The following is a 22,477-nucleotide window of genomic DNA, read 5'->3' as shown; positions in this document are numbered from 1 at the left end:
ACTCAGACTTGTTGTTTTTTTCTTTTTTTAGAGCTTATTCGGAAGCACAACCTAAGTGCACCAACAGATTTGTCAGATGCATTCCAAAGCCGTAATTTCGGATGAAATCGATTTCTTTTGCATTAAATGAGGACTGACTCTGATCCTGATTGACAACTCTCATTTACTTGTCAGCCTTTTTACTCATATTTGATTTTTTGGAAAATAGTGATATTCATTTATTTGGGAATTCTTATATTCATTATAATTATGTATGATTTATTAAGCCCTACTTGCAGAAGACAGAGACTCGAGTTTGGTTCTAAATAAAGCAAACAGGGCCATTTAGCGTTATCTTACAAAATCATAAAGCTGATGAAAAAACCTAAATAAAAACTTAAGTTGCTTTTATTTGATTCATTTTATACAACCTAAGCATAGGAACCTGCTCTTCACAAAGTGTGAACTTCGTAAAACTTTAACTCCTTCGGTGGTGAACGGCTACTGACTCGAACAGGTGTCTAAAATTATTATTTTTATATCGACCTAATGCCTTGTATTTCTTCTTCGGAGAAGAAATTAAATTTATTTATTTATTTTTGGATTTATATTTTTATTATAGGTATATACGTTGCATAAAGCCCAACTTGCAGAAGAAAGAGGACTGTTTTGATGACGACCTAGTCCTTTGTCAACTCCGTTATCTTGGCATGTTGGATATTGTTCGTATCAAAAAGGACGGATTTCCTGTCCATATGCCCTTTGCTGATTTCCTGATCCATTATCGACCTCTGATCAGGTAAGTTACCGCTATAATCCTAATTCTCTTTTTAAAGTGATGTATATTTGTAGTCATAATAGGACCTTTTACATAAAAATTGCTAATGGCTCATTCACAAAAAAATCTTACTAATATCGAGATTTAGATAGCGCTAATTTAAGCCAAACAGAAAGTTCTATGAAAAATCTGATTGGCTCAAATTAGTGTTGTCTAAATCTTGGTATTAGTTTCTTTGCGAATGGGCCTTCAGCAAAAAAGACAAATGACAACACTCTAGGAAATGTTTAAACAAAAAAAAACATGTTTAGTTTAAACATGAGCAAATAAAAAGAAGAAGTAAAAACTGCAGAAGAAAAACAGAAAAAAAGAAGAAAAAGAAGAAGAAAAACTAAAATAAAAAGAAGAAGTAAAAACTTCAGAAGAAAAACTGAAAGAAGAAGAAAAACTAAAAAATAAAAAGAAGAAATAACTACGGAAGAAAAACTGAAAAAAGAAGAAAAAGAAAAACTACAGAATAAAAAGAAGAAGTAACGGTGTATATCGTCAGAAAACAAAAGTATATAAAAATTAAATCAAAGACGTTTTCTTACTGTGGAAACTTCACAGGAGTACTAAGAAACTTCCCAAATAAACAGAGCGGAAGCATTCTTTAATAAATTTTGAAGAAGAAATTCGACATTCCAAAAGGCTCAGATAATAACTCAAACACTGCTCCAAGTTATCGTCACTAACTATGCAAAGTGGGAAAGCGAACCAGAGAGGGATCGGGAAGAATTCTCGCTTTTACCCATAAATACAATACAAGTATCGTCAGCAAAGATAGGTAGCGTCATCCCTTAGAGGTCACTATAAAACTCGCAAATCCTACTTTAAACAAACCATTAGCTTAAAATAACTGGCTACCCAGTGGAATTTTCTTTAAACGTTCCTTTGTTTGGCTATGTCTTCCGAAAAAGTTTTCTAATTTGTCTCTGTTTTCCTGTAGGTTTCTAACTTTCATAAACCCTGAGGTAGGGATGGAGATAAGTAGAACTAATTTTTTTAATGTAATATATCATTAAAATGAATTTTTCAGAAGCTGGGGCACTAGAACAGACCTTCTGGGACGCCCTTGGCCTCAGAATACTTTGAGGCTATACTATCGTCTGTGCAAATGGCAGGTAAAATTTAATGACCTATCGTGTCATATGTCTTTGGATAGCCTGAACAATTATCTGCTCACTTCTGAAGCCAATCTGAGTTGTTTTTTTTTTATAATAATAAATTCGCAAAGAATGGTGTACGTAACTGGAAGTGCCAATTTCTTTCTACAGTCTCTACCCTCAAAGTTGCCTATTACCGGAGTTATTTTCACAGCTTGAAACGAGGCGGAAAGAACCCTTGGAAAGGTATACTGGATAGAGTAAAAAATTAGTTTTAAAACTTTCAATGAAATTATGTCGCTACAACTTCTGGAGCTCTCCCTATCGAAATTTACATTTTTTATTAAATATAACATACCACTACAGTGAAAAATTATTTTCCTGTCAATATGATTTTGACAATTGCATTAGCTGAAACCGACTGAATTCTTTCAGAGACCCACCCACCGTTCAATGAAACATCTTTAAATGTTATCATCAATATTGTCCAATTTGACATTTTAAAAGTGTCTTGTACTTGATTCATGGCCCAAGTTGATATGTACGTCTCTTGATGCTAGGAGATGGAAAATGGCCGAAATCTACTGGTTACAATCCTAGATCATTGGGAGACGGTTTCAAGCCACGAGGAATTCCATCTATAGCCCCGACGACAAAAGCTATGAAGGCCCTAAGTCGGTATTTTTTTCGGGATTTAATCTAGCATTCGTGGTGCGTTTACGATACAGAGTGGAGTTGTCTACATCATGATGATATTTGCTATAGCTGTATGATTCATGGGAATATACTTGACCACCAGGTCACTAATCTAGTGACACCGTTTTTGTGCCACTAATCTAATGGCACATTAACCAGCGACAGCAAAGCTGTATTAGCAGCAGTTTTTGCCCCTCTGCCACTTTGATGATTCGCAGATGACTTTTTAAATAATGAGCTAGGGACGGAGGCATCATATATGGCTCACTCCAAAGAACCAAAAATTTCTAATGGAGAAGCATTAGCGATACCGTATCAACCCAACCTTGTCTCAAAAACCATTTCATCTATTCATCCATTCTTTAGTGTTGGCTCTAGCTAGTTCCTGAGAAGGAAATTAGTGATTGCAAATGCCATCTAGCAATTGTAATCATCGACTGTAAATACCATTGCTTTCACGCTAATGCTAATAGTCCATATCTTTTTTTTCTCTCTTTTTTTGTAATTCATCTCAGTGCAACTAAATTGCTTAAAGGATTAGTGTCTTATAATCCCGTTGGAACCATATTCAATCATTGAAATTTAAGTTCTCTCTTGTTACTATTTTTCGATGAGTAAATCTTTGAATAATTTAATTTAAAGACTTGGATTATTAGAAAAAATTGTATAACTTATTTGACAGTATAAACACTCGGTGTAGCTTATGAAAAGAACAACGGATCGGTAAATGGCATAGCCTATGCACTTTGGATTTTTAGCAATCAATTCACTTGAACAAATGCTATCTCGAACCATTATCTAAGGCAGATGCATAAGCTGGGTCAACGTGTTAGTCAACAGTTTTTCAGCTTTTTTTTTAAGACTCCTTTGTGCAGATTATATTTTATTATTAGATTTATGTGATTAATTTTTAGACACAAGCGACTTAGATTGGCAAAAGAGCCCAAAGAAGCCTGTCGTGGTGTATTGAATATGATGAATTTTCCTATTAAACAGTGGCAAGTTGGAAAAACGAAGATCTTTCTCAAAAGTCAGGTGGCAGAAGCCTTGGAAGAACAAAAGGTCATTTTACTTCAGCTAATGGCCTTGCGAATACAAACGTGGTATCGTGGAAGAACAAGAAGGAAAGGTATAGCATTTAAGTTGCCTCGCATTCTTTGTTGCTGCTAGAAGTTTACCTAGGGGAGATTAAGTTTAGAGCGCTTTTTTTTGTAAAGAATGTTCAAAATCCTTGATTTTGAAAAGATTTTTCGTCTTGACTTCATACATGCCTTAGAAGACTAAACTGTCATTATGCTTCAGCTTATACACAAGAATATACGAATAGGAACGAGAAAGTATTGTGGAAGAACGAAAAGGGAAGGTGTCGCATTTTAAATTGCGTTTCATTTTTGGGTGCTGCTAAGGTTGTGCGAGCAATTCAACCCCCTGTAACTCAACTCTCCTTTATTCAACCCCCATACAATTCAGCCTCCATTAGCTCAACTCCGATTAAAGTTTTAGGTTAGGTTTTACCAAGTTATAATTTTTTGAATTGATTTGAAGTTGAATTGAATGAGGCTTGAGTTAAATAAGTTTAATTGCACGAGAGTTGAGTTGAATGAGGGTCGAGTTAAATGGGTTTGAGTTGCATGGCGCTCTAGTTATAAGAAGATTAAGGGGCACGAGTGTTGAGTTGGATGGAGTTCACTTCTATGAAAACCGTTACTAGGATTGTACCTAGGAAGGGAGGTTGAGTTTAAAGAGTCAGTGTTCTTTGGAGGTGATTAGGAATGTAGAAAAGCCTCGATTTTGAGAGAGAGAAAACATTTATTATTAAACCAAAACAAAACAGTAATAACAGGCACCCCGATAAGTAAAAAACTTGTCCGAAGGGGTGGCAAAGATATATTAGAAAATAATATAGGACAAAAAAAAATTATTTATAAAACTAACAGTAGGATCTAATCGGCACCACAAGCCTTACAACAAATAAATCCAACAATACTAATAAAATCATACCCCCAGAGGGCAAAACAAATTACTTTATTATTTATTTACAGCCCCCCCCCCCCTCCAAAAGAAAAAAAAGACCTAAAATTCATACTTAGTAAAAAGGATTTATTTTATTTCACTCTTGAAAAAAGAAATATCACTATTATTTTTTAAACTCTGATCAAGATTATTCCAAAGAAGAAGAGGTAATACGTTTTGACTTAATGCATGTTTCAGGAGACTAAACGGCTGTTTTTGTTCGTGGAAAAATATAGAAATATGAATACGGCACAGAATGAAAACTTTGTATCGTTGAAGAACGAAAAGGCTAGGGCACGTTGTAGGATGAAGGATGACAGATTGTCAAAGATTTGCGTTTTCGGTCAATAGTCCAGGGCTAAAAGGAAAGCAGGTCGTCTGCGCTTGGGGTGGGAGGCCGTCTTAAAGAAAGATTCAAGGGAAATGGGAACTACATGGGAGGATGTAAAGAGGGAGACTTTGGATGTATCAGGATGGAGTAGGGGCGAGTTTAGCGGTTTTGACCTCGTGTGGCCTGGTGCTGCGGCAAGTTGTTAGTTGTAGTAATAGTAGTTGAAAAACGAGAAGGAACATTGTAGTAATTTAAATTGCCTCGCATTCTGGGATATTGTTAGGATTTTACTTTGGAGGGAAGATTGTGTTTAAAGAGTGACGGTTCTCGGAGGGTGTCAAAATAGCAGAAAAGCCTCTATGTAAGATAGATTTTTAACCATTAACCATTGGCAATGCCAGCCCTTGTGTCCCTTTTTTTTATTGTAATAAACGATTCACATTATTATCTTCCTCACGTTAGAAATTCGATGGCACCTGGAAATCCCCGCTTCACGCGGATTTAAATTCGATGATACCTTTTTCGTGGCCACTAAGAAATTAAACCCAAATAAAAAAAGGTGCCCATTGGTATGTTAAATTCTGAAAAGAAATGTTCCTGTCAGTCCTCGATTTTGCTTTTGCTATCACTAAAATGAATTGGCTTATTTGCAAACCAAATGACCGGTATAATAGAGCTGAATAGACATTACTTAGTGCATTCCAGGTCATAAATGTTTGCAAGTCTAAGAATTTGTTGTCGTGCAATTAGGATCGCAAAATAGTTTTTCTTCGTTCTTACCACCTTTGTCAGGAAAAATAAAAACATCAGTCTGACTGTTCTTTTGATTTATCTAGTTAAAACGAAATTATACATTTACGTATGTATATTTATTTTATATTATTTATATACATATCAAATACATATATATATATATATATATATATATATATATATATATATATATATATATATATATATATATATATATATATATATATATACGGATTTTAATGGTAAAATATTGGTATTTTTTGTTACAGAATATTTGCGTATTTGCAATGCAGCGCTTTGTATTCAGCAATTTTAATTGTAAAGAATTAGTATTTTTTTTTTTTACAGAATATTTGCGTATTCGCAATGCAGCGCTTTGTATTCAGCATGCTGTGCGTGGCTGGCAACAGCGTATTGATTTCATACGCATGCGTCGTGCTGCTATTGTTATACAGGCTCATTTGCGTGGTTTTTTTGCAAGAGAAGTTGCAGAAGCTCTTAGGGAAATGCGTGCCGTTGAGGAAGAGGCTGCCAGGAAAGAAAAACTTGAGCAAGAGCGCCGAAAAGCTGAAGAAGAGAGAGCTAAGAATGAAGCTAGCTCTGGGGAACTAATGGAAAGTGAAAGGTAAAGAGTCATATTTGTTAGTATTTTGCTGTGGGTCGCTCAGGTTCATTTAGAATCTGACATCTCACCAAAAAATTCAGTCTTCCTCTTAATATAGGTTTTAATCGAATGCCAGGTCCAAAACTGTCTACATTGATAGATCAAATACAGATAAGGTGGCTTCTGCTTCTCCTGTTCCACCTTTCACCTGATAACGATTGGCCATCCTTATGTAGGGACAGCTCTAGATTATGATGCTTAAAGATTCAAATATCAAGTAGGTTTTACTTAGTCCACATTGTAAATCAGCCCGCTTCAACTAATCAAACCTTATGTAGTTGGCTTGGTTTATTTATTTAACTCATATGTACTCTAACTGTACAATTATGTTTTTTTGTTATGATGATTTGACTCAAATAAGTCCAGAGGCTTACCCAGAAAAGGAGAGGGGGGCAGATCTTTCTGCCACGCCGTTGGTCAAAGGATTAGAGTATTTTGTCAAAGAATTTGACTTTTTTTTTTCCTCATTGAAGTATCTACGTATTTTAGTCTAATATGCATATAAATGCTACTTGATCTCTTAAAAATAAACACTTTTTTATATACACTATTATTGCGTAATTGTAATTATATTGATGATCCCTTTCCTCCAAGGATCACTTCTGGTCTATTTAATAAATCTGTGAAATGTGTGTTCTGCCGAGGCCAAGATGTTTGCAAAATGAAGCGACTGCTTCTAAACTATTATGTCATATTTAACACATTCTTCGTTTCATTTCTTGTCTATTTACAAAAAAAAAAAACAGGAAATCCCTTCAATGCTCTCAAAACACCATTTTGCTCTCCATTTTCTCTGAAGCTCTCTTTCTGTTCAATATGTAAAAAGTAAAGGAGTATAGTTTTTGTCACTATTGTAACTAAGCAACAGTGTTCTTTGGGGCACTGCGTTTTTTTTTTTTTTTTTTTTTTTTTTTTTTTTTTTTTTTTTTTTTTTTTTTTTTTTTTTATATATATATATATATAACTCTGTCATATGAATGAAACAGACACTGACAGCACTGATTAATAGAATGGTTTTGAATGGTTTGACTATTCTATAAAAACCATAAAATAATCAAGATAATGGGTTAATACGCCAGAAGCATTGAGAGAGAATAAAAGGAGGGAATGCAGAGAAGTAGAAATAGGAGAAGCAAAAACTAACATTAACCTGGCTGCAATAAAGGAAAATGCTGAAGATGAAAGTCTCGAAACAGTTTTAAAAACAATACGACAAGAATTTAAATTGACTGCGAGTGGGGTGACATCTTGGCCCAAGTCAGAGGAGTTAAAGTTGGCCTCAGATAAGCCAGATAGTTGCCTTAATTGATGGCTGTCATGTTTGTTTAAAGCAAAATTTAATTGTCTTGGCTTAGAGTTCCTTAAAACGTGAATTTGGGAAGGGGACAAGGAAAGCAAACACGACACGAAACACGAACGAAGCAAACACGAATTCTCGTCGGAGAGAATAAAAGAGATTGATTGAACCCCGAGCGTATCAAATTAGAATGTTTAGAACGTTAAGGGAAAACAAATAGGTAGCCAATAGTGATATATTTTCTGAGGAATAACTTAGTGCATTCTACTACTTTCCTGTGAGGTGATAGAACAATGATGGCTGCTTAATTTAGAAAAGGGTAGAAAAGAAGGTAAACAAACCTCCGATTTGCTACATGATATCATTACTGTATAACAGATAAATTAATAATCGATTTCCGAGTCAGAATCCATCAAGCTATAAGTAAGACGGTGTGAGTAACTGAACCCTCATGTAAAATGTACCCATCACATTACTAAAGATGTTTATGACTAAATTAAACACCACTATTTGTGTCATGATTTTCAAAAGGTTTATTTTGTTAAGAATTGCAGAAAAGTTTGTCCAGTATACAAATAGTATGCCAAACTATGAAATCTTAAAGAAAAACCGGAAACATTCATACTATTATTTTCTTTTCCCCTGAAAATACTATTTCAATATAAAAGGAACAGAAATTTATTTAAAAAAAAACTTCCATAAAATAAGTTTTTAGAAAAAAAAAAACATTAAAGAACTCCAATAAAGAGAACTCCAATAAACCAGAAATGAACAAAAATAGAACCAAATAATCTACTAAGCATACAACTACCACAATTCAGCAACAATAAATAAATGGAACCCAAAACAAACAGAAATTACGATAAATAATCGACTCAAACTCAAAACGAGCAGAAATTAACATGAGTAGGGCTACCCTTTCTAAAAGTCAGAATATAATTTGCATTTTACAGAAAAAAAAATTAAAATGAGTGTGCATTAGCAGTTTAATATACATATGTTGACATTTCATCCTTAAATTTTTTTTAAATAAAATTTTTGATTTCTTAAAATTGTAAAATTGGAAACATTTAAAAGAGTTGTTTTTAGTAAAGTGCAAATTTGTTCTGGCTTTTAGAAACATAGGGGTTTTGAACCCTAGTTCGTTTTGGATTTTATTTACTTATTGATGCTGATTTGTGGTAGTTGTATGCTTGTTAGATTATTTGATTCTATTTTTGTTCATTTCTGGTTTATTGGAAAGTTCTCTTTACTTTTTTTGAAAAACTTATTTTGTGGAAAAAGGTTTTGTAATTAATTTCTGGTCGTTTTATATTGACATAGTCTTTTCAGGGAAAAAGAAACTAATAGTTTGAATCTTTCCGTTTTTTTTTAAGAATTTATAGTTTGGTGTGCTATTTGTACGCTCGAAAAATTTTTCTGCAATTTTTAACAGCATAAACCGCTATTGAAAATCATGACACAAATAGTAGTGTTTAGTTCAGTCGTATACATCCTAAATCCAATAAATAAATCACAAGTACTCATCGTAAACTATAAATCCACTAAAAAAAAATACTAAGCGATTATTTCTAATACATGTTTCTGAGATACATGTATCTCACTTACATGACTTTATACCACTTAAGCTTTACTTTTTCTTCATTATCAGTTAAGCATAATACAGGTGGGACCACTGGGGGGATCCAAACACTAATTCCCTTTACTTTAAATTCTTTTTGTTTAATTCTAAGGGAATTGCGAATGTCACGAACTCCTTTTGCCACATCATCTGTCATATAGATACAAGGGTGATTCACGTTCGACTCCTCCTTCGAACGGGTTTTCACGTAATTTCTTGTTTCCCTGAAGCATACAGAATTTGTCCTTATCATCTTGAAGCTGAATATTGATAAATCTATCTGTAAACTCAAGTAGCTCAAATCGGATATTAAATCCATGGTGGAAAAGTAAGGTATCAACATGGTCTATAGCCCTTGATTTAGATTCACTTTTAATGGTCCATGTAATAAAATTCCTTCTTCTATTCATGTTTTCTAACACAAGGACTCTAGATGCTAATTCACCCAAACCAGGCTCGTTTTCAATTTTGTTTCGTAATGCTGATATTCCCTGGTTGATACTAGATAATTCGTTTTCTTGGGCCGTTCTTGCTAATTCTAGATCTTCCACGCGGGATTTTAGGGACTCTAAACCAGATTTAATGTCAACGATTTCCATTTTTATTTCTAAGACATCATTTTTAATTGCTTCAACTATTTCAAGGATTTTATCTAACTTTGAGATATTATTAGTCGACTCCGTGGATCCTCTTGAATCCTCTAAATCACTTTGTCTTGATCGCTTCCTGCTTTTCTTAACCATATTTATTTTCAACAATGTTTATAATTTTCGAAAAATAGATAAACGAACGCCCAAGATAATTCACATCCAATTTTGTACGGCGCTCGCAAAAATGATGCTATTACTCCAAATTCATTGAAAAAATATCAAAGAATTTACTTGTCAGAGTTAATCCGGCTGAAAATTGTATAGTGCAAATACAGATGTTCACTGAATGAATGTTAGTTCAGTACTGTCGGTGCTACTATTTTATCATTATGGATAATAAATATTTTAGTTGTTTTTTATTTCTTTTTTTTTCTCTGTAACTTTGCTATGTTTTAATTGTATATTTTTTGCCCTATTTTGGACTTGCATACGTCGAATTATCGATTTTGTAAGTTCTGATTTTTAGGGTTTCTCCCTACTAGACTATCTACTATTTATTAAGCCGAGTTTTTAGGACTGATCATCGATGTAGACTTCAGCACATACATGCATACAAAGTTAGGTAAAAGAAAGTATTGTAATTTGGGTCCAGACGTTTATCGAAAGATCGATTCCTGTGTATTTTTTTCCATTTTCTAAATGATTCATGTGCCTCAAATTAAGAACTCAGTTATAAGATAACTCAGTTACACAACAAATTTGTTCCACAACAATGTTTTTATAAGGTTTTTTTACACAACAGATGTCCAAACGCGATTAGCAATCTTTTTTTCCATTATTAGTTAATCTTTTTAATTAATCTTTTTCTATTATTTAAATAAGGGAAAAGAAACCCGAAAAATTGATTATTCACTAATTATGGGCCGCTGAAGTTCAAATTCATGATATCTAAGAAATGAACAAATTATTGCTTGATTTTTATTTGGAATTAATTTAAAGATCACCCAGCATTTAAATGATTCTTTTTTCTTTTTTGCTTAGAAAACCCACTGGCTTGGATCCAGTTCGAAAGAAAGGGTGAGTCTGTAGTGGATTGTTGAATTTTGCTTTAGAGTAGTGCATGATTTCTTTGACTAAACAGTTGTGCCCAAAACATGCAACACACTTCTTACGCTTTTCCTTTTTTGTAGAATGCTTTTAATGAAAAAGCTTTTATTATTTTGTTTAGTTAGAAAATAATGATTGGACCTTCGATATTATCCGTGACAGAATTGGTGACAAGAGTAGCTTGTTGTTTACTCGCGTAATATGGTATTGTGAAAGAAAAAAGATAATTAAAACAACTGGTTTTCTTTAAAATGTTTAGCGTTTAGATTCAGGCACGTACGTTTGGTGGAGGGTGGCCTCAGACCCCCCCCCCCCCCCCTAGAATAAACAAAAATTCTAAGTTTTCTCCAATTTATTGGCACTTCTTATTCAAATTGTCTAAAAAGTTTTTTTTTTTATTATTATTTTGACCCCCACCCGAAAGTATTCCTGTGCATGTGTCTGTCTAAGCCCAAATTATTAACAGTGCACTTATATCTGTTCAATATGTTTAGCCTGTATGTACTGCATGAAATGCAAACAAAATTTATACATAATATTCTCTTCCTGAAGCATGTACAAGATGATAAATATTAGTACAAACCAAAACACTGAAAAGGAAAGAAAGAGGGTGAAAATGTGTTAAAAAGGGGGTTTTTGTGAAGGAAATAAGTGCCACAAAAAAGGAAATACTAGAGAAAAACAAATATGGATCAAGAAGTGCACGGACGAAACAACATATGTATGCAATGCTTACAGCTCATATTGTAGCTAGTCAGAGGCTGGGTAAATGATAGGAGACAAAGAATCTGTAAAAAGGTAGTTAAGACAGAAAAGCAAACAGAGGTGCAGGACTGTTGGAAAAGGGCACCCCAGCAAAAGATATACACAGAAGAGATTGCAGAAACTTATTAAGTCATCACTTATATCCCTAACTGTATGCTTAGTAAGTTATGAAGCTTACCGATTTAATACTTACATGTTTAAATTATTATATGTCAACGAAAATATATTGCATGTTAGACTAAAGAAACTAGGTGATTGATTGAAATATAATGACATAAAAAAAAAAATTCTGGAGGTTTGAGAGGTTTGGGGGTTTTCTAAACTCACGTTTACCATTTACCGTTTCATAAATATTTACCAGATTAGCATCGCCGTCACCTTAATAGCCTTGCAATGGTTTTATTTTTGTTGTTAGAAAACGTGTAGTGTCTTTTTTTGTCTGCTTGGTGCATGGTAGTTTTCTTAGTAGATTAATATTACCGTGGTCCTCATGTACACAGTTCGTATGTATGTTAATTTTTTTTCAACTTCTCATTTTGACCAAATAATTTCACTTTTCAGAAGAAAGAAAAAACCTAATTTTAGGGCTTTTCTATTGATAATGAGTATAAGCAGTGTTAGTGACTAAGTAGTGAGCATAAACATTTTAAGTGCCAAAGTAAATCTTTTCCCAGAACTGTATACATTCAAAGAATGTATGAATGTAGATTGTTGGTGAGGAATTTCACGCAGTATGTGCAGTTCTTATTGATAGATAAAACACAGGAAATTGTTCATGGTAATAGCTTGTCATCTAGATCTTGGGGATTTTTTGGGGTTGTATCCATATATTTATTGTCTGAATAGATACGAGACAATAGAGAAATGCAGCATGTGCAACACGATGCAACATGTGAGTACGTAAACAGCCACCGAGCCATCTGTCCAGAATGGTGGCAATCAGAGGTAATAGCTAGGTAGTCTCAAATGACGGGTTTTGTCTTCATCAGACACCTTAAAAGCCTTTTATGGTTGTATTTAAACTGGAGCTTGTCAAAACATATGGCTACCACTAACCTCTAACTGCAGCACCAAGCCGCTTGACGCCAAAACAGCTGAGCCCGCTCTGCCTCTAGTCCTGTCAATTCAAAGCTTCCACTTTACACCCTCCCAAGAAGTTCCCGATTTCCGCTTGAATTCTTTCTTACGGCCTTTTCCCACCTCATTCTGAACAACCTGTTTTTCGTCCAGCCATAGATGGTTGGCCAAAATGGACGATCTTTGACACAGTGTCATCCTTCATTCGCAGAAAGTGTCCTAGCCATGTCAACCTTTCTCTTATTATAGCCCTAGAAAAGGGATAGAAACATGTTTTTCACAGTGCTTAAAGTGTTTTGTCAGTAATTTATTATAAATTAATAAACATTGTACCTTGCCCCTTTGCAAATCTATGGTTGCACCGTTCAACGCAGCTTGAAAAACCGTCCCCTGTGCAAGTTTGTGGGATTTTGTTTCCAGCAGTCCAACAGCTTTAACGTTTGACTAAAATTTGCCTATCAGTATTTAGCTGGGATTCAGCTTCGACCATTCACAATTTTTTTTTTGTTAAGTAACAAAAGTACCTTGGAAATACATCAGAAACTTCTGTCGAACAAATTTGGACCATTCTAAGGAATTTTGTTCTGGGTCGGTGAATGGACAGATTTGAGGTTAAGAAATAAAAGACATAATCTTGTCCTCTCAGTGAAAGTTGCAGCCATAAACTTATTGAAACAAATTGCAATGTTTCATGGAGAACAAACACCAAAAAAATTTGCCACAAATTTTAGAAGTGAGGTGTGCAGTTCAGTATTGAGATGGTACTCATTTTTATGGCACTTGCTATTAACTAAGTGACATATAGCAATCGCTAATTCTGTCGGTCTGTCCGTCTGTCGGTCCCGGTTTTGCTACTTTAGGCACTTCCAAGTAAGCTAGGACGATGAAATTTGGCAGGCGTATCAGGGACCGGACCAGATTAAATTAGAAATAGTCGTTTTTCCGATTTGACCATCTTGAGGGGGGGGAGTGGGGCCCGTTAATTCGGAAAAAAATAGAAAAAATGAAGTATTTTTAACTTACGAACGGTTGATCAGATCTTAATGAAATTGGATGTTTGGAAGGATATTGTGTCTCAGAGCTGCTATTTTAAATCCCGACCGGATCTGGTGACATTGGGGAGGGGAGTTGGGAGAGGGAAACCTAAAATCTTGGAAAACACTTAGAATGGAAGGATCGGGATGAAACTTGGTGGTAAAAATAAGCACAAGTCCTAGACACATGATTGACATACCCGGAACGGATCTGCTCTCTTTGGGGTAGTTGGGGAGGGGGTTAATTCTGAAAAATTAGAAAAAATGAGGTATTTTTTACTTATGAACGGGTGATCGGATCTCAATGAAATTTGAGGTTTTGAAGGATATCGTGTCTCAAAGCTCTTATTTTAAATCCCGACCGGATCTGGTGACATTGGGGGGTGTTTGGGGGGGGGACCTAAAATCATGGAAAACGCTTAGATTGGAGGGATCGGGTTCAAACTTAGTGGGGAAAATAAGTAGAAGTCTTAGATACGTGATTTACATAATTGGAACGGATCTGCTCTATTGGGGGGTGGGTTAATTCTGAAAAATTAGAAAAAATGACGTATTTTAACTTACGAAGGAGTGATTGGATCTTCATGAGACTTCATATTTAGAAGGACCTCGTAACTCAGATCTCTTATTTTAAATCTCAACCGGATCAAACATCATTGGGGGGCAGTTTGGGGGACCGGAAATCTTAGAAAATACTTAAAGCGGAGAGAGCAGGATGGAACTGGACGGGAAGAATAAAAACCTGTCTAAGATACGTGACTGACATAACCAGACCGGATCTGCTCTCTTTGGTGGAGTTGGGGGTGGGGGGGATTTGGAAAAATGAGGTATTTGTAACTTACGAAAGGGTGACCAGATCTTAATGAAATTTGATATTTAAAAGGATCTTGTGCTTTAAAGCCCTAATTTTAAATTCCGACCAGATCCTATGACATTGGGGGGAGTTGGAGGGGGAAACCGGAATTCTTGGAAAGCGTGAAAATTGGGGTATTTTTATCTTACGAATAGGTGATCTGATCTTAATGAAATTTGATATTTAGAAGGAATTCATGTCTCAGAGCTCTTACTTCAAATCCCGACCAGATCTTTTGACATTGGGGGGAGTTGGAGGGGGAAATCTTGGAAAACACTTGGAGTGGAGGAATCGGGATGAAGCTTGGTGGATAGAATAAGCAAATGTCCTTGATATGTGATTGACGTAACCGTACTGTACTTGCTCTCTTTGGGGGAGTTGGGAGAGGCGTTCAGTGATTTGGCGAGTTTGGTGCTTCTGGACGTGCTAGGACGATGAAAATTGGTAGGCGTGTCAGGGACATGCACAAATTGACTTGATAAAGTCGTTTTCCCAGGTTCGACCATCTGGGGGGCTAAAGGGAGAGGAAAAATTAGAAAAAATGAGGTATTTATTACTTAAGAGTGGGTGATCGGATCTTAATGAATTTTGATATTTAGAAGGACATCATGACTCAGAGCTCTTATTTTAAATCCTGACCGGCATTAAGCCACTGATTTTCCTTTTAAATCAATCTATTGATTCTTAGAATTTTGTTAGAGCTCGTACCATATGAGCTCTTGGCTCTTAGCTCTTCTTGCCTCGTTACAAGTGCCATATGAGCTCTTAGCTCTTGTTTTTGTTAGTTTCTGTTGCTTTTATTAACCATCTAAGACCGCATTCATCTACTTTTGCCAAGTCATCTCTTTTTATGTTCGAGGACTTTGCACAAATAAACTGATGGATATTCTGCGCAAAAGAGAAATTTTCGGTTAGATAACTAATTAATCTTGACGAAGAGAGTTTCGTTTCTTCTAAAGTTTGAATCCCTACCTAACAAATGCAATCATTATGCTTGAGAGTTGGTAAGAAGGATCTACTGTCTAATTATTACAAATTATTTTGTGACAAATTATTTTGTTGCCGTTTACTAGTTGTCCTGATAAATTAAAACTGCAACTTCTCTTTCATTGCCCTACTCTGTTTCTTTTTTACAAGTTAAGCATTTATGGTCACTAAAAAAAAGTCGTTTGACCCAAGTTGGCTGTTTGGAAATATCTAAAAAAAGGTTAGCTACTGAGGGGCTGGCCACCATGAATAAAGAGCATGGATAAGTGTAGTGAGGGCCATTTGGCATCGATTCCAAACCCTCTTAGGGGGTTACCATTACCCCGGCTGAGGATGAGTAAGGTCCTTTGGCCCTTATTTGGAGAAATTGAGTTTTGACGTGCTAACTATCCGGCCAACTGTCGGATTTTTTAAAACAGGAATAAAGCATTCATTTCAATTTTTTGTTAAAGCATAAATTATTTATTTCACTTCAGTATTGTCAATAAACTTTTTAATCTCGCTATATTGTTCATTTCTGTCATGAAAAACAGAAGCATTCGGCTTCAGCAACTCTGTCTGGACTCTATTTGTGACATCACTTTGCTGCATATCTTTGTCATGAAATAGTAACTTGTGTGGATTGAGCAGGTCTATATTTGGAGAATGTTGGGAGTGTTACCATTTTAATCTTCTGGGTCATGAAACAGTGAACCTAAATCACTTCTGCGATTTCGTTTCTGGAAGTATATGTTGATTTGTTGCGTTTTAAGTCTAATCATCTGGCAAAGCTTCTTTTACCGGCTAACAAATCAAGTTACGGTCTCAGACTCGGCTGACTCCTTACTGCCTTCTTTCTTTTCAGTAATAAATAAAACATGCTACTACTTATGGCACTTATTTTTTGTATATGGCCTTTTTACTCTCCTGTGTCATGAGCCAATGACTTGTATGAGCCAGTACTCGTAAATAGGTCAAGATAAAGACAGAGTATTGATTTGTCTATGGCCTTAGGCAGTTTAATGCTGCAGTGAGTTTATTGTTGTAATAGTAGCAGTGTTATTAGCGTTTTGATTTTCTTTTTTTTTTCTAGAGCTGTCCGAAATGAGCTCGAAGCTTTGTCTCAAATTGCCGAGCAGTTAAATGCTAAATTAGCCGTTTCTATCCTAAGACGTGGAGCTTCGGAGCTAGAAGGTCCTCGCTCTGCAAGTGCAGATAGTGTTGACCTTGACAAGCTTTTCGAATTCCTTACAGAAGTACAAAGTGATTCAAAGGCGAATCTCCTCCAAGAAATTGAGGATCAAATGAACGAGCTCGCAGAGGACTTAAAGAATGAGGTAGGTTGAAAGGTTATGAACGAAAAGCCTGTGGTAGGTTTGTTTACTAGAGATGCCGAGCTAAGTGGTAAAGACAAAACTTGTTATGTTTTTCATACGGGGGAGGGGCACGGGAAACAGATTCTCAATACACTTTTTTCTGCTCAGTCGCTTATGTCTTTGGATATATCTACACATTCATTAGAGCTGTAGTAAAAGAAAAAAAAATTGTGATAACACTCGTATAAAAAAAGGTAAAGGACAATTACTTGGCGCCAACTAAAATCTGAGAAGATCCCTTCAATCGCACAATACACACTTTAAAAAGAAGTCTGAGGACCGTTGCCAAATTCAAGGAAGTTATGTGGAGACCTGTCGCTTTTTAAAAAGTGATGTACAACTTTTTGCTATGCCTCAAGTAATGCACAGAGCTAAGTTGGGTCATCTCCATTATTTGCTCTAGAATAACGAAGAAAAAATCCTAATTTTCTTAAGTTCAATTCAACACAATGAGCAACTAACTATTAAAAAGTATACACAAAAGTATCAAAAAAGTAGAACGAAAGATTAAAAACATTGTAGTAAAATAGTCAATCATGTCTTCCCAATTTTCTTTTATCGAGATGAAAGCTATGGAGGTAGATTTGTATACAGATTCACATCTTCCACCCAGCAAAATTATGATTCAGAGGAAAGAAGCCCAATTAGTCAATCCCCTCGTTTGCTTAGGAAGTGAGGTAATACCCCTAAACAAGTTGTCACAATATCGTATAAGGTATCTTCCCCCTTATGGAGTACGGACGTTGACACCAAAAGCCTATGATGAAACCTATTTTGCGGCTTTCCAAGCTAAATCGCTACTAGCATCACCTGCGTCGACTGTATCCAAACGAATGACTACTGCTTATCTCCTCATATACCATCATGCATGTAGTCCAACGGCAATAGCTTCTGTGGCTAGGTCATGTCCGGTGTATGTCATCGGTCCAATTTACCAAAGTAGTTTGGATCGAAGGATGGATAATTTTCGTTGAAATCTCCCAGGTACTGGTTGGAAAACTTTTCTGGTCATCCCTTTTCAATCTTTATTAGGACTACAGGGAGCAGAGATGCACACGGGAAGTTTGGGTTTATCGTAATGATCCCAATGGAAAATCCACTAGTTGTCTAACTTGGCTGGAAGGAAGTTAACTAATTAAGTTTAACTGAACTGTCTTACAAAAGGGGAATACCCCAAGTGCATGGTTTTGAGAAATAGAAAAACGAGCAAGTCTCAACGAATCTTAAAATTATGAGACCCTTGGGGGTGGTAAGAACATATACAAGAGAGGACAAAACTTTGCTTAGTTAACTGTCTTTGAACAGCAATACGACGACATTGTTTTTGTCCCTTTTGACAGCAATAAATTCCATTGACTATTCAAAAAATCATTACCGAGACAGCGATTTTCTATGTTAAGTAAGAACTTTCTCTTTCACTATTATCTTAACATATATAAGTGGGCTAAGAACCCCGGAAAGTCGAAATTATAGATAAACAAACCTATTTTTGTCTGCTAAAAATAGATAAAAATAAATTTAAGGGTGATTTTTCTCAACCTAATGTTTTTTGCACAGGCAATATCCCTAGTTCAGAAGGGGCACTACTTTTCAATTTAGTATTTGCAACATATTCAGATGTCACATCGATTAGCTCTAAAACCAAACAATGCGAAAATTTACAAATAAGGTACAATGTTGGTGTTGTATATCAAGCAGTTCGTGGTAAAGAACTGAAAGTAAGGACTGACGTGGCTCAATAGTAACCAAAACTTTTAAAAACGAAATTTTGATATCAATAGGTATATCAAAAGAATTGGCTTATTAAGCTGATTCCAAATATGTAATAGTCATTAAGTTTAATTTTACCCATCAAAGGCTACGAGCCTGAGAATTGATTTTTGAAAAAAGGGAGAAACACCCCCTAAAATTTAAGGAATATAAATGAAAATCCCAAAATTAGATTCTGCGCATCAGAGAACCCTACTAAAGAGGTCTCATCTTCGAAAATATGGAACTTTAAATTTCCCATTGTTTACGTGTAGTATTTGTTATTGGGAAGTATGCATACATTTTTGGGGTTAGGGAGAAGTTGAATTTTCTGCCGGAGCATTTTGCACGGGGAGAATTTACCTTGGAGAGGGAAGTTTTCGGGGGGTGAACTTTTCAGGGGGAATTTGCCAGAGTTCCTTCAAGAAATTCTTTTTATTTGTCTTACTTTCCTTTTGCCGACTCAATTTTACATGTGAAGGTGTTAATGGTAATTGTCCGGGATAAACTTTCACCATGATTGAACTGTCTAGAGTTTTGCTCCGTGGAGAGGGAGCCTGACTTTCTGGCATTATTTAAGAAAGGATTAGAAATTAAATAAAAAAAACATAAACTTTTTTCCACCGAAAGTAAGGAGCAACATTAAAACTTAAAATGAACAGAAATGTTATGTATGTGAGGGGGTTGTCCCCTCCTCTATATCTCGCTGTTTACGCTAAAGTTTGACTTTTCGTCCCAGTTCTTCAAGAACGGCTACTGAAAAACAAGGGTCGGTTAACTGGAACAATAAAAAGTTGTTTTAAAAGTATTAAACAAAAACTTTAGCTTGAAGAGCAATGTATTGAGAAGGGGGCAACTCCCCGCATATATGTAATAACTTTAGTTCGTTTTAAACTTTAATGTTGCTCATTACTTTCAGCTGAAAAACTTTTTTTTTAATAATGTATCAAGCACTCGGTTTGTTGTCTTTTTCTATTTCGAGTGCATAGATTCCGAATATCTATATTTCTGAATGTACGTTTTGGTAAATCAAATTCAGTAAGGGACTGGCAATATCGTATTCTAAAGGATGTCATGGCTTCTAGTAGCCTAAGTATGTTTCTTTCGGGGTCGGCAATACGTATTTTTTTGCTACAAGTTCAGCGTCAATCCATTGTATTTGTGCATCATTTAAGTAAGTATTAGATCTGGCTTCTGAATGGCTCATTAGCGATAGTATTTATTATAGCAAAGTTATTAGGTTCAATGTAATTGGTATGGTATACGTTTTTTAATTTAGATATCACTTTCAACGAACGTTCCGTCTTCAGCTCAAATTCAAACTACGCCTGTTCCTCGTCGCTCGTGGGTAGTTCCCAGTGAGAGTATGTATTCAAACATCCCACCACCTGAGTCAATATCAGAGGCTCCAATCTCGCCGCCTGATTCTTTACCAACTGATGACGACATCGAATCCTTTGACCAGTCAGAAATGGCTAGAATGCCTTCACCCTTGCCTCCCTCCCCTCTACCTTCTGACGAAGATCATATGCCGCCACCGCCACCTGAAGCATATACTCCAGGAGTTGCTGGTACGTTATTATCATAATTTGTTGATACTCCCTTGTGTTGTGAAAATTGTGTACGTGTATATCTGTCAATTTAAAATTTAAGTAAAAGAGTTAGTCAAGCGACCTAAATTTGTTGGAGAAAGAATGTATAAAGTAATACCAAGTATATTCAATTTGTCATCTAAAATGTACGCTGGGAGGCCTTTGGACCCTTCCCTATCCCCCCTCAGGTTATCCTGTCTTCCCGGTAATTTTCTATATTTTGCTCGTGACAATACCGGCGCCAAAAACATAGTTTTGAATTTAAATGATGGGAGTTTGAATTATAGTCTACTAAATTTCAAGACAGATATACTGTTGTAAAAGTGGATGCACTATAGAATTTTGAAAATATACGACTTCTGCGTGAAGAATATTACCATCGAATTCTTAATTGCCAAGAACACCAGGACTGTTAAACACTGACATCAACAGACAGTAAGATAGTGACGCGGAAATGATAGCCGGCTGGTAACAAATACAGTTTGCAAGTTTCTTGTGTTTTTTTTTTTTTTTTAATCCCCCGCTCCAATGAATAAGTTGTCCCGTGCGTACAGTTGCCCTGTGTTATAAAAAAACTATTTTTACGTATTAGCTATTCATTAAAAGGTTTTTTTTTCAGTATTATAGAGTAGCTGAATAGTGATCAGGATAAGGAGTTAAGAACAAAGTAGTAGCTAACAATGCAATAGTAACTAAAAATAACGAGGGATCACAATAATGGTGGGCAACGCCACTGCAGTGGAAAGGGATCATGTGCTCTTTGCAGTTATGGTGCTTTCGCACTAAGCTATAGAACCTTTTGCATTAACATAACTTACGAGTTTATGATATGTCGTGTAAATGTGCTGTGAAATTGTTGTCTGTACAGGAGGCGTTGCTTAGTAAACTCGAGCTCTTTATTGATTTTTAGGATGCACAAGTTAATGCTGCGTTATGGAAAAGCAGTAGAGATAAAATGGAATATCTTAATGAATAAATAGGCAATTTTGAAAACTAATTAAGAACTTCTAAAAATCTTTTCAGACTTGATCAGAGCTTAAATCTCCCTCTTCATTCCACGTTTTTAATTTTTGAATTGTTTACTTGTGGTGATTGTAATGATTTTAATTGATGATTATGATGTTTTAATGAATGTTTACGTTATCCTAATGTGAAAGGACTTGTTTTGGCGTTGAAGGGTGTGTATAACGTAACTTAGTCGCATGGATGTAGTGTGAAGACCGCTTTCACTGTAGCATGGACGTAATGGCTCTTTGGTTTTCGACTGTTTTTGACAGTATTTATTTTCAGGTTTACACTTGCACCAACCCACTTTACCTGAACCGACGGAAAAACCCCCTCCACCGCCTGTAGAACGTCATAAAATTGAAAAAGCAGAGGAACCAATATACGAGTCAGTGAAGCCCCGAATTTATGAGAACCATGAGGAAAGGATCAGACGAGAAAGTGGCAACCTCCCACCTGGAGCAAAGTCTCCAAGGGTGCAAAAACTCTCTGAATCTCGAGGGGTAAATCTGAATTTAAATTTATGTGCAATAGTATTGTACAGTATGTCTCAAAAGTTATTTATTCATGAGACGAACAGTGAATAATTTTTTATCTTCTAATTGATAGAGGTCCTCCAGAGTAAAAATATTAGCTAGTTTAGGCTGTGTAATATAATGGGTTTGCGTTTTGTCAATTGAATATGGCTTTTTGGGTCTTTTATTATTCATATTTGTCTAGTTATGCTAACATAGACAATCAGAGCCTATGTTAAACAAGGTTGCCACTGGTTTGAGAATTTGTCTAGAATTCTTATGCCATACTTTGATTTACTTGACTTATGTCTCCTGCCGGGTGCTGCTCGGCGTAGAGAGTGACGTCTTCGGTCCAAGGCGAGTATTTGCGCTTTGCCCGGTCTGATCTTTGGCATCGTCGGGAACTCGGACAGGCTGTCGGAACAATGATTCTTCGGTTGGCCACGAGGTCGCTTACAACCGGCTTTGATAGGGTCGAAGTCGTAGATCGTCTTTGCGGGTAGATGTATTGGCATTCGAAGCAGGTGCCCGAACCATCATAAGTTTCGCTCGGCTGCTTGAGTCGAAAACC

At 35.8% G+C, this 22,477-nt stretch overlaps 1 protein-coding gene across 4 annotated transcripts in view; it reads left to right on the top strand.

Annotated features, from left to right (window-relative positions):
- The window catches only part of LOC136027318 (myosin-I heavy chain-like), a 162,876-nt gene that overhangs the window by 53,255 nt on the left and 87,144 nt on the right, over positions 1-22,477 (top strand). For 2 of the 4 annotated variants that reach the window (XM_065704442.1, XM_065704440.1), the window contains exons 11-17: positions 602-778; positions 3,513-3,727; positions 6,044-6,320; positions 10,909-10,944; positions 16,763-17,006; positions 20,074-20,365; positions 21,677-21,894. In XM_065704442.1, coding sequence (XP_065560514.1) covers positions 602-778; positions 3,513-3,727; positions 6,044-6,320; positions 10,909-10,944; positions 16,763-17,006; positions 20,074-20,365; positions 21,677-21,894 — 1,459 coding nt within the window. The remainder of the gene's footprint in view (positions 1-601; positions 779-3,512; positions 3,728-6,043; positions 6,321-10,908; positions 10,945-16,762; positions 17,007-20,073; positions 20,366-21,676; positions 21,895-22,477) is intronic. The other 2 variants (XM_065704443.1, XM_065704441.1) reach the window with 1 other exon arrangement.

Source organism: Artemia franciscana, chromosome 5, assembly GCF_032884065.1.
Source record: "Artemia franciscana chromosome 5, ASM3288406v1, whole genome shotgun sequence".
Classification (NCBI taxonomy): Eukaryota; Metazoa; Arthropoda; class Branchiopoda; order Anostraca; family Artemiidae; genus Artemia; species Artemia franciscana.
This window is presented reverse-complemented; position numbering and strand designations above follow the sequence as displayed.